The sequence below is a fragment of the Armigeres subalbatus genome, chromosome 3 (assembly GCF_024139115.2).
Source record: "Armigeres subalbatus isolate Guangzhou_Male chromosome 3, GZ_Asu_2, whole genome shotgun sequence".
In the NCBI taxonomy this organism is placed as follows: Eukaryota; Metazoa; Arthropoda; class Insecta; order Diptera; family Culicidae; genus Armigeres; species Armigeres subalbatus.
In genome coordinates, this window is record NC_085141.1 from 117,391,134 (window position 1) to 117,404,813 (window position 13,680).

Here is a 13,680-nt window from a genome sequence, read left to right on the forward strand (position 1 = left end):
TGTGGTAAGTCGTGGGAACGCACAGCAAAATCATCGGAGCCAATCATAACTCAGCGACGCGACTAAAATTCATTACGATTTTATTGAATAAAAAAAACAAACAAATACGTTAACACAATCTATTGCTCACTAGCAAGTCCATTACAATTAAATTTTTAAACGGTCGTGAAATGTGAGCTTATTCTGCTTAACACTAACTTCAACACACGCGCAGTTCCAAAATTGTCAGTAGTGTGCACACATTTTCTTCAATTATCTTCTCAGCCAAGCCAAGTCCCACGCCGCTGGTTGGGAACCGCTGACGAATTGCACGTGGACTCCGACTAAAACCGACCACCGTTGTTGGTGCTGTGGCGGATGGATGGGCACACTATCACTTTTATGACTGAATGAATGAATAGTATACTTGGTTCGATATTTGAATTATGCAAAATTAAACAAAAATTAGTCAAATCTGTATTGTTAATAAAATTTGCTATCATTCAGTTATCAGTTAATCACATGAATGATAATTCAATATCAAAATGATTATCAGGATAATTTGATACATTTTTAATTTGGTATCATTTGCCTTTGCACGGGCATACGACCGAAGAGGTCATTTGGCTGAAAATATCGTATGGTCGAACGGATCATTCCAACGTAAATGTCGGCCGAGTGAGAAGTGAGGAGTGAGGAGTGAGAAATGAGAACTGATTAGTAAGAAATGAGAAGTTTTACTTCTCACTTTTGTGTAATTTTTCAATTTTCTTTTCTCACTTATACTACTCACTTTCGCAGTAAGAAGTGAAAGTAACACGTTTCACTTCTCACTCATCATTTCGTACTTCTAATTTCTCACTTTGGCAGTTAGAAGTTAGAAGTTATGCGTCTAACTTCTAACTACTTACTTTTTGTAGTGATAAGTGAGACCGTTCAGCCAAATGGCCTTATCCGCTAAAACATAATTTTGGTCAAATGTCCTATTCGGGTAACGATATTGTCGGCCGTATGACCCGTTCCACTAGATGGACTGCGGCCTAATGGTTTGTTCGACCAAACAACTTTCGGCCTAGTGGCCTTCGATCGAATGGCCTTTGACCGAATGGCTTTCGGCCAAACGGCACCGAATTTCTGAATCACAATTTTTTTTGAAAACTTCAGATAATGTGTTTCTATGGCCCAGACTGAACAACGAAACAATTTCGGGCTCGAAAAATCGACAAAATGTACGAGTAAGGTCGGGTACATACAGCATGTTAATAAATATTATAAGAGTAAGATTAAAGAAAAGATGACCCTATGATTCAACCTACGATCATCTGAACGGAAGAAACGATAGCAAAAAAAAACCCTAATCAATATACAACGATCGATGGATTTAAATATTCGATTTAACTATTTTCTTTACTCAATACTATGAATTATAGGCTCAATCATGTGTGACAGTTTGCAGAACAATCGGACATTGCTATTTAGACTTCCACCAAAAACTACTCACCGGTATCGCTTCGCACATGTCCCCATCGGTGAAGGAAGCGGCAGCGGAACCGCCCGGTCCGAGCATGGCCGCCACCGAACCCCCCACGCCACCGTCCTCGTTGCAGTTGCTCAGTTCGGCCAGGAAGGGCGGCCGTGGTGGCGGCGGAATCCGAAACTCCGGAGGTGGTCCCGGTCCGCCGCATTCGTTACCGCACTCTAGATCCGGATCCAACATTTCCCACATTAAAGCCGCCGCACGGCTTCTACTACTGCGGCTACTACCTCTATCACTGCACTACTATTGCTACTGCGTTCTACTACTACTACTACCACTAAGGTATGGAGGTCCTCCGGCGATTAGCCACGGTGCTGCGATTATCTGATTAGTATCGATGAAAATGGCGACGAATTGAACTTTGGTGTGAACCACTGGAAACGATAGCATTCAGAACAGCCGTGTGAGCACTCGCAAATATAAGTTTCTATTTGATGGGGTAAACTTTCTGGAGTGTCCTGAAAAGAAAAGAGAAGAAAAAGGTCATTAGATGATAAGAAAATATTTGAAAGATCTGCAGATTTCGATTTGAAGAACAATAAAGTTTTTGCGATATACTAAAACAATTTCTGTGCGGCCGTGCTGATTTGCTCTACAAAATTCGTTTCTCTAGTCAACCGCCGCATATCTTTGGCCGTGATTCAAATTAATCGCATAATTAGAATTTTTATTTATAAATAGATAGCCACAAATGTCCTGCATAAAATGTGATCGACCAGTCAGTATCCTTGAAAGGAAAAAAAACGACTACGAATTGACAAGCTTCCACCAGGGAATTTCCGGTCCACTTTAACGTTCATCGTCATCGTGGTGCCAGCTGACCGATGATTGGAACGTTTCTTTTTTTTTCCCCTTGTTGCCAATTCCAAATCGCCGTCGTCGGCGATGGCGAGCTTCTCGCCAGCTGTTGCTTCGCTTCCGAGGCGGAAATTAAAATTCCTCCGCACGCGGGATCAGCTTTCCGCAACCCATCGGTCGGTTCTTCTTTCTCGGGGGTAGTCGCTGCGTTCGCGGTAGACGCCAACCAGAGCTATTCATCATCATAACGCACTTCGTGGGCGACCATTTTTCGATTAATTACCGCAGAGTGATAATTGGAAACTTTATGGCTTAATTATGAACCGAGCGAGCGAGCAAGCAAGATCGAACGGCACCCGATAGTTAGTTGAGCACGTAGTTTCAGATTTTCTTTTCTGGTTCGAATATGAGTCAATATTAACGGAAAATGAGAAAATGCCTGCCTTTAGGCAAAATTACTTCAGCATTTCAGGAAAAGTTAATCTTTTTAAACAATTCACATCTATATGATAATTTGATTTTAACCAACCTGATATGGGTCCGATTGCATCGATAACAATATAATTTAAAAACTAGCAAATCTAGCGGCCTGCACTGCAAAAAACTCTACTTGCACGCAGGTGGATTATCCGCACATTTTAACGGATTTCTTTCGGATCGAAATTGAGTAGCAATCCACCACTTTTTTCCCCAACAGATAGCGACAATTCCGTTCCGCTTCTGAAGTCGATGCGTCACCGGGAGCGAATCAGTCGGCAAGCGTGACGGAAATAAATCATAGGATAATCCCTTAAAATGGATGATTTCGCAGATTGTTTCCCCGGCGGATGAGTGCTTCGAAAACCCACCCCGGAGCATCCGCTCCGGGGCACACTGATTTGGCCTACATTTCAGATGAGCCGCCGTCGTCTTCTGGTGGAGCCCCATCTTGTTGTGCGGGTAAACAGTATTAATTTTTCAATTAAATGGATCCCCCCACGAGCGCGGTCGGGTAGATTTCGGCAACTTAAGTGATAATGAGGCGGATACGTGCGCGCGGTCGAAGAGGCCCAAATCTACGAACCTTATACATAGTGATGCCTTGGTGCGCTGAAGCACGCAGCATCCTTCGGCAGTGCGGGGAGCACACGACTGCGGCGGGTTCATTCCGCTTCAATTTAGCCACCATTGCGTGCAGCATTTATTGGGACTGTTCGCAGACAACCAACCAACGGACGGCGCGAAATGATGGACTGGCTACGGATGCTGGCTTGCTAACGGGTCCGCCAGCCGGCCGGGCTTGATCTGAGGTTCTGTATTCTGCTCACGTACTGCTCGCCCATCATTGCTCTTGTGTATACGGACGATGCTGTGGCGTCATGCGTAGAGTAGAGGATTGCAACCCCCGAATCATAAGCGGAGAATGATCCGGACTGCAGGGTTGAAATGATGAGATAGGTTATGTTAATAGCGTTTTGGAAGAAGTGCTCAGATTAGTTTCCACCATTCGAATCGATACCATTTCAGACCGGAATATGACTGCAAGAGTAAATCAGTGGGCCACAAATTTGCTACCCAAGATGAGTTCATGCCTTCAGCAACTACGTAAGAGAGCAAACTCTCATATAACCTTATTTATTTTGGCAATTCGTAGGTACAGCTTGTTCACAGAGCGTTAAAATAAAAATCGATGAACGAAAAATTAGAGTTTTAGTCTAAGAGTAGTACTTTTAAAGTACTGCAACAGCAGAAAACATCTGCATGGTAGGGTAACAAACGACCAGTGGCTTATTTTGTGGAATATTCGAAATAAAGTCCTACAACTCCAACATTTCAGACTCACCAAATGTCTAATGATTTGAAGCCGATGAGACTGCACGAGTTACGATATGTCATGCATGACCGATATTGGGTTTCCAGCAAAACTGAAAGAGATGGTTCGTTAAACACTAGATGGTGGAAAATGATATGACATTGAAACGAAGATGAAGCTATGATTTGAAGTCGTTTTGCGCTTTTTTAAGTTATGCGCTGCCCGAATAGAAGGAAAGGGCAATTTGGCCGAAAGTCATTTGGCGGAAAGCCGTTCGGCCGAAGGCCACTAGGCCTAAAGTTGTTTGAATAAATATGTTTTGGTCGAATAGGTAATTTGGCCGAAATGAGATTCAGCCGAAAAAGACGTTGGGTAGAAAGGGCCCATTTGGCCGAAAATGTCATTTGGCCGTATAGGTTATTTAAACGAAAATGCCGTTTGGTAGAAATGGTTGATTGCGTGCGAGTTCGATACTCGTTCCGGTCTAGGATGTTTTCGGATGTGAAACATTCTTGACGTCCTGGGCATAATGCAACCATTGTACTTGCCACATATGATACATATCCGAGCAGCACACTTGTCATAGACAAGTTTTTGTGACATATATGCAACCAAATCGAGCCACAGCAACCAAATTAGTCAGAGTTGGGCTACTAGGTTACTCAATTCTTATTTCTCACTTCTCACTTTTCGCAGTGTGAATCTAAACGTCTTACTTCTCACTTTCTATTTCTCACTTTTTATTTCTCATTTCTCAATTCTCATATTCACTACTGTTTGTTCAAACGACATTTTCACCGCATGACCCGTTCAGACACGACATTTACGGTCGTATAACTCGTTCGGCTAGAATGACATTTTCAGCCAAATAGCTTTTTTGTCAAACGACCTTTTCGCTCAAACTGCATTTTCGATCAAATGATCAGTTCATCTGAAGGACTTTTTCGGCCAAAGACCAGTTTGGCCGAAAGACATTTTTGGTCGTATGTTTCTTTTGATCAATCCGTTTTTGGCCAAATAACCGTTTCAACCAAACGCTCAATTCGGCCAAATTAGAATTCGGTTAGGTGACGTGTTATTCGGCTGAGTGGTATTCGCCCAATCGACCATTCTCCTCGGATAGTGACATATGACTCTTGTTGTATTTGGACTGATGTCCAGGACGACTCCTTTGGAATTTCACACGTTATACAAGTCGGAAAGGAAATGCGACACGAAAATTATGTAATATTAGAATAATGTCCAGGAATTTTCGATGGATTATTTGCTTATGGCATGATCGTTATGAAAAACTGCTAACGAAAGATTGAAAGAGGAAAGTACGCAAGAGAACGCAAAATTGGAACTATTTTGAAATCTTAGCTAGAGCCATTTAATCGACAGTTAATTGATAAATCAGCTTCTTTAGTCAAACGTTCTGGAATGGAAATCCTAAGATGATTAGTGTTTAAAGCGTCACTATAGCCGAGACTGGCCAAAGATAGATGATTATTCGCGCGGATAACTGTTGTGGTAGATTATCTGACACTATCGTTGGACATTTTTCTACATCTCTAACATGTGCATTGCCGTCTTCCATTTTTTCATACTCCACCATGATGGACACACAGCGAAACTCGATATGAATTTTAGTGTAAAGTTTTATTCAAACATTCTTAATCCAGTTACCGCTCAGCTTCTGAGACGTGCAGACGTGTTTCCGATTGCGCTCTTGGAAAGTCAATTGATCGATTACAGTGGTTACAGTTCGATTCCGTCCGTGCCGCGTCGCGCGTTTTAGTGATCGAGCGAGAAAATACTTTTCGTATTGACTATTCCAGTTTCCCGGTGAAGCCGTCATTCGAAAAGGTTCACGGCTTTTGCCGCACAGTACTCGGCCTGAAGAAAGAAGAAGTGTTGAGACTACAGTGCCATAGAGGTGAACAATGTGCGTTCGTCAAGGTTGACAACCTGGCGCCCGCACAACGAATAGTTCAAGAACATGACGAGAAGCATGAAGTGGAGCACGCAGGGAAAAAGTACAAGTCCAGTAAAAGTACAAGTTCAAGTCGCATCACCATGGAAGATGGATGTGTAGAGGTTAAAGTGCACGACCTGCCAGAAAACGTCCCCGAAGAAAAAATCGTGGAATTTTTGAGTGCGTTCGGTGAATTATTTTCGCTGCGTGAGCTGACATGGGGAGAAGGGTTCGAGTTCGGTGGGATACCGTTCGGCATTTGGTCGGCTCGAACGCTAGTCCATCGGAACATCGATTCGTGGGTAACGATCGATGGACAGCAGGCCTACATTGTTTACAAGGGACAGATCGTCTCTTGTAAATACTGCAAAGATCAAGGGCATACTGGCATATCGTGTGTCCAGAGCAAAAAGCTCCTTGTCCAGAAGAGCTATGCGAACGTGGCGAAGCAAACTAGGCCACGACAACCACCGAAGAAGGTGAACATTGCAAAACACCCGAGCGCCAAACCGGTAGGTCAGCGTTTTGTTGCTCCACCACCAGCATCGCTGGAGGCTTTCCCGAACTGTCCGGCTCGAACAACCCAACTGCTAGCCAATCTGCTGCTCCAATTGCACGAACGGTGTCTCCCAGTTCGTTGCGAACACAATCCGCGCGCAACTCATCGTCGTCGATGCGCACACAGCCACAGACCGCTGAAGTGGTATTGGTTGACATATTTAAAAACCCTGCAAACGCAATGCGATCGAAAGATCGAACCGCCGGCAACAATACAGACGATTCGTCCACATCGACGAGAAGTAGCCGAAGCCGAGGAGTCGAGGACGCCCGCCCGGCAAGAAACAGCAATGCCACGATGGTGACGACGAGCAGGATGTGGACTTCCTTCCATAAATGGCTCTCACGTCATACAATCTCGCATCCATCAACATCGGAACGATCACGAACCCCACAAAATTGAACGCACTCCGAACCTTCATAAACAGCCAAAAACTCGATATCGTGTGTCTGCAGGAAGTCGAGAATGAACAGCTTTCCTTGCCTGGCTTTGTCGTTTTCGCGAATGTGGACCACACAAGGAGAGGCACAGCTGTAGCGGTGAAGGAGCATATTCATGTCACTCACGTAGAGAAGAGCCTGGACAGCCGACTAATCGCGCTACGAGTGCACGACACAACGATCTGCAACGTCTACGCTTCCTCCGGCACTGCACAGCGAGCTGCAAGAGAGGAGTTCTTCAATGGCACGCTTGCCTATTATCTCCGCCACCACACCGAGAACGTCAACGGCTCTTCGATCGCATCTTCTAACCGAAGAAAACGTTGCCGAGTTCCGATATAAGTGGCAATATTGGACCCAGCGCAGAAACTACGGGTCGTGGATGGAATGGTGGATGTCGTACGCTAAGCAAAAAATCAAGTCAAGTCAAGGAAATCTCGAACCGTCTTCGAGGAATTCCACGACGCGCACCAGCACCTTTATGCGAAACTACGGCTAGCGTACGACGGCTACTATCAGCAGCCACAAACCATAGCCACCATCAACCGGCTGAAAGGATAAATGTTCGCACTTCAGCGTAATTTCTTCCACATGTTCATGCGCATCAACGAGACGCACGTGGCAGGGGAGCCAATGTCATTCTTCCAACCGGGGGATAGAAGACGGAAGTAAACCACGATCACGCAGTTACAGACGGGAGAAGACGAAATCATCGTCGAGCCTCAAGCGATCGAGGCAAATCTGTTTGATTTTTTCTCGAGCCTCTACTCAGAAGAAACAGCAGAAAATGACGGCAATGCCAACAACGGGAACGATTTCGCTTGCGAACGTGTTATCCCACCGGACGACCCACTAAACGAAGCGTGCATGGAGGAGATCCCACGAGAATTTTATCTCCGGATGTTCGATGTCATCCCCCGTGAGTTGAACATGCTTATGAATGAAGCACTCAACGGCAATGTCCCCCATGCCTTCGTGGAGGGCGTCATCGTGTTAGTGAAGAAGAAGGGAGGCGACAACACAGCCCGAGCGTACCGGCCCATATCGCTGCTCAACAGCGATTATAAATTGCTCTCTCGCATCCTGAAAAACAGGATGGAACGAATTATGCAGGCCCACCGCGTCCTAAGCAACGGACAGAAATGCTCAAACGCAGAGCGAAACATCTTCCAGGCCACTCTCGCTTTGAAAGATCGGATCACCAGTCTCCGTCATCACCGTCGCGCTGGTAAGCTCATCAGCTTCCAAGATTTTTTTATGTACAGGTTATCCGACTTGTCAATATCCCCAACTCAGCCATCTTGGATTTTTGTATGGAATTTGTGCTCGTTTGCTTACGTTTTGCACTGAAAATGTATGTTTCCCCCCCGCGCTGGTTATTCACATCTACTGACGAAGTCGGATAATCTGTACATAAAAAAATCTTGATCAGCTTCGATCTGGAGAACGCCTTCGATCGGGTGCGGCACTCGTTCCTTTTCGAAACCATACGGTCGCTCGGGTTCAACGAGGAACTCATCTCTCTTCTCTCGAACATAGCCAGTCGGACCATGTGCACATCCCGGGTGCTTATCAATGGGCACCTCTCTCGATCGTTTGAGATCACACGGTCGGTGCGGCAAGGCGACCCGTTGTCCATGCATCTGTTCGTGCTCTATCTTCATCCACTGGTGTGTAGGCTTGAGCAAGTGTGTGGGGATGATCTACTCGTTGCCTAGGCCGACGATTTCAGCATGGTTGTGACGTCATCATGGCAAATAGAAGCGTTGAATGAAATCTCGCTTAACTTTTCAAAAGGACCAAAGTAACATTTTTTTTTCATGAATTAATTTGAGTACTGCAATCAAAAGCTTTCATAATGTTCTGTTGATTGCGCTATTCAAATTTATTCATGAAAAAATGTTACTTAGGTCCTTTTGAAAAGTTAAGCGAGAAATATTTCGTCGCTTTGGGCTTGCCGCCGGCGCAAAATTGATTTTGCGGAAGACGGTTGCAGTGAACGTTGGTGTTTTCGAAGGTAACGAAATTTGTACCCAGTGGCTTCAAACAGCCAACGTAGTCAAGATCCTGGGTGTTACCTTCGCCAACTCGATTAGGCTGATGACTACACTCAACTGGGATGCGCTGGCGGGCAAGTTTTCACAGCAAATGTGGCTGCAGTCCTTGCGCACTTCACTAGAGGGTGATTATGCTGAACACGTTTGGCACATCGAGACTGTGGTGCAAAAGCCGTAGTCTTGCCACCAATAGACACTTGAAAGAGATCGACTCCATTCCTTATTATAAATCCCTTCTATTCCACGCGATTCCCCGCCCCGCAATTTCTATAGACAATCCTGACCTAAAATGGATCCTATCAAACTTATCCCAAATTCCCCACTATATCCAACAAAACCCTTCCGCCAATCTGATCCGTCGGCACTTCGTCCAGGAAACTGAACTGCCAAACGAAACAGTCCAGCCCAGCGCTTGACTGGCCACGCGCGTGGCGAAATATTGGGATGAAGGAGCTTTCCTCATCGCAGCGATCCCAACTTTACCTGCTGGTGAACGGGAAAATCGAGCATCGGAAGCTTCTGCATGTGATGCAACGGGTGGCGGACGAGAACTGTCAACACTGTGACATACAGGTACCTGAAACGCTCCAGCAGTTCTGTAGCTGCACTCGTGTCGGCCCGGCATGGACGGTCCTACACCAGCGGCTAGCCGGCTACACGAATGATTGGGGGAGATTGTCATTCAAGGAGCTCGCGAGCCCAGTTTTGCCAGAAATTGCAAGAGCTGCGCGAGTGGAGATTCTCCGCTTTCTTGTTAAATACATCGGCTTTGTTAACGAGTGTAACGATAGAATTGATGTAAACACTTTAATATTCCAATTAGACTTAGATTATTTTCAGGTAAGTTTGCAAAATGTGTTTGCCAAGAACCTCGGCTGTGCGAAAGTTACAAAAATCCGATGAAAAAATATTTGCAGGTAATGCTTATTATATGGTATCACTAGATGAAAGCCTCAGCTCTATGAGCTCTTTAAGTGGATCGAAGACCGCTTTTTAGATATTTGGTTGAGAGAAACACTTGTTTGCCATCCATAAGCAATGGAACGTCCTGCGGTTATTAAACTATTTGGATAAAGTCGCTGCGTTTTAGGACAATTTTGAAAGTTTTTTCAATTGCTTCGGCACTTTCGGGCAAAACTATGTGAGTGGGAGCCAAGGTTCAAAGCGTAGTATTATTTGGAAAAGATCTGAAGGACATTTTAGGCTGAAAGGACGGGAGGACAGTGTACGAAAAGCGAGAACATATCCTCCCATAGGATCACACCTGGTAGGCCTAGTTACATAAAATTGAGTTACGGAGAGTTCATTATAGTGTTGGCTAGCCCGGTAAAGGGTAAAGTGTACACAGTAATGAAATAGCGCAATTCTCGATCTAGGAAAGGCTCAAATAATAGTAAAGTATTTAAGACCTGCGAAACGGTCTAGTAAATTGAAGAGAAAATGCAATAAATCCATAGTGTAAAGTGAAGTCTTCCGTGGTTTCGTTGCAATATGTAATGTCAAAAACATTTATTTAGTAAAAATGAGGTGCTGCCAGTAGAGCAAGACTGGTCCATTCCACCACCACAGCCCTTCTACTCCAACCCGACACAATCGCTGGGGAAACGCGAGCAGTAGTCCTAAGCCTAACTCACAGATCCGCTTCCACACCACCTATGCAGTCTCTTTTTGAAAGTTTTTTTTGTCCTTCGGGCCGGATCAGAATATTCAATGCTTCGAGAGATATTTCTGTTTTTACTACAATCCCAGATAGCAGTCAGCAATCCAGTCGCAAGCAGACTATTTCATTGCCATTTTTTTGCCTTTCTCGTATTTTATCCTTTGAACTCGATATTTGATGGATGCGGACAATCACCCGTCCAGTTCTGTCCGATATCCAGCGATTCGTCAACCGACGAACGTAAACAACGAGTTGTGACTAGCGGATGATATGGTAGAGAAGCGGAACCCGGAGAAGGTGAATACAGTTGTTCCAAATGAATTCTAAGTTGAAAATTAAATATTAATCAAAGTGAACAATTCATTGAACTTATGAGACAGTGACAGACAAGTGCGTCAATATGCCTCCCAAAACAACAACAGTAAAAAACAAATTATTGAAACAAAGAGTGATAGTACCGCTGACAAGAAGCATGAACTGTTGATCCACAGTCGTGGATTGACAAAGCGCTATTTGTTTCGGATTCAAACCATCCTGGAAAAGGGAAAAGCCTACAACGCAAGTGAAAATGTATCGAAGAAGTGTCGAGAATGCCAACAAAAATTTTACCATCAGGAAATCGTCTCTCAGGTTTTTCCAGACAAACTCGAGCAACAAGACGACATTTATCTCGGATTCGTCGAACTATATGAAGAAGTGTCCATGCTGCTAAAGGGCTGGTAAGAGAAAATCGACACAATACCAGCTTTTCTGCCTCAGTCTATCGGAATGCAGCAACCGATGCCCATCCAACCATTCCTACCGCGTACGTGGCATACCAAAATTAGACGGAAAGTATGAGCACTGAAAATAATTCAATGTAATATTCGAAGACGTGGTAGATAGAAACAATTAGTCAGACCGTATCAAGCTTTATCATCTGAAATAGCTACCGCAATCAACAAATCGTATTTTCCGGAGATCTGTATATAAAGCGGTGATCCATTAGCGGCTCTCCGGATTTTTTGTGGGAAATTCTACAGAATTTCTGTAGAAAGTTCTTCATAATTTGGGAGAGAATTTCCACTTATTTCTGTACAGAATTTTCAACACTTATTTTGGAAAACTCTCCAAAAATTCATGTTGATAATTCTTTGGAGAAATTCTCCAAAAACTCTCCATGGTTTTGAAAAAAATTCTCCATAATTTTTGAGGCGAATTCTCCACAATAGCTGCGAGACAATCTCCTAAATTCATGTTTCCAGAATTTCTGCGAAAAATTTTACAGTTTGGGAAAAAATTCTACACAGTTTCTAAAGAATTTTGAAAGAATTTAGTTTTAAGAGAACATTCTTAAAATTTTCTCGAGGAAGTATCCGTCAGGTTGGTAAATTTTTGCACGCTCAGTAAAAGCTGTTTAAAATTCCCACTTCTAATTTTCAAAAGAAAAAGAGTGATTTTCGGGTGCTACCGCACATTTCACGATGAGGCAACTGACGGCTCCAGATGCAAAACACCCTCATCCAACTCGCTATGACAACAGCCAGCGCACATGAATCCCGTTCCCGACCAGCTGAAGTTTCCCATTTTGGCGGATTCAACCATCAGCAACCGACCGAGAGTTGTCGGGAAAACGTGCTCACATCGATAATTACATCCATCGACGCTTTGTTCGAGTTCAATCCCATTCGCCATGCAACGGCAATGCCTACATAGTGATGTACTAACGTGCGACCATCCGCCCCCCTCCCTCCTCCCGGAACCTGCCCCCGAAATAAATCGTGGTAAATTTGACAGCTGCCAGCGATCCCACCCGGGTGCCAGTAATCTGCATGTCCGGTGACGCTCCCGTTGACGACGACGACGACGAATCAGGCTCGCGTAACAAGCGGTCCACGCTGTGTTTTTGTGATGCCTGGCAGTGTTTTTTTCTCTGTTGTTGAACCGATCCATGGAGATGGATGAAACCAGTAACATGTTCAATAAATTTCGATTGACGAGCTACTTGTGGGAGCGCGCTGGGAGCTGGCGCCGGAAGTGGAATCGAGTAGTAACTCAATCAGGTCCGGTCGATGTTTTTGCGAGGCCTCGGTTCCCGCAGTATGGACTGCTGTTGCTAGGCAGAACGGGCGCATAATACCATTGAAGCCGGAGTTTTTGGTGTCCGGTGAGCTGAAGGTATGATGCAGGAGCGCTCACTGTGTAGGCCGCAGCTATTATATGGGAAATTGATTGTAAATTTATATGGGAAATTTTTCGTTATCGGAATGGGAGGGTTTGTTTTGTTACACATTCCGGCATGTGGGGAATGCGGCGCGGTAGCCGTTGACGACCCGGACAGAATGTACGAAACTGTCCGTTTTTCGGCTATCACGTATGCACCATCACTCCGCCGGTGCTGTGGTTTTTTGCCGGGAGTTCTTCGCACCGGTTGCGGAAATTGAACGGCTTTCATGGTTTCCCGGCATGGGGAAGGCTCCAACGTCAGTGCAATGGCGAGATACATCCAATTGAGAGAGCGGTTTGGCCTACGTGCACGTTTTGTTGGGCGCCAACTGTTGTAGCAGCCATTCACGGCTGCTGCCGATCGGAGCGGCTCGGCTGCGGTAACCGACGGGAAACAAGTTCAATTACAACAATAAGTGCGATTGGGTGGCCATCAGTGGGACGTGTGGCGGAAGGTCGGGTTTCAGAGCACCTTCAAATTCGGTGAAATTTCTAAATAGATTCTATGGCTCGACATTTTCTAGTGAGCGTGGTTTTTCAGAAACGATCTATTCTTCATGGGTAGTGCACGTAAAGATTGGTAGATTTTTAGCCCAAGACTAGTTTATCACCATGAAACGAATTTGTTCTATATGCGACAAATTGACCAATAAGGCAAAGCAAAAGAGGATCATATGTTTTCAAAGATAACAGAAT

The 13,680-nt window shown here is 44.8% G+C and overlaps 1 protein-coding gene across 3 annotated transcripts in view; it reads right to left on the minus strand.

Annotated features, from left to right (window-relative positions):
* The window catches only part of LOC134228116 (hybrid signal transduction histidine kinase M-like), a 480,207-nt gene that overhangs the window by 339,188 nt on the left and 127,339 nt on the right, over window positions 1-13,680 (minus strand). For all 3 annotated transcript variants that reach the window (XM_062709898.1, XM_062709896.1, XM_062709897.1), the window contains exon 3: window positions 1,481-1,974. In XM_062709898.1, coding sequence (XP_062565882.1) covers window positions 1,481-1,705 — 225 coding nt within the window. In that variant the 5' untranslated portion in view covers window positions 1,706-1,974. The remainder of the gene's footprint in view (window positions 1-1,480; window positions 1,975-13,680) is intronic.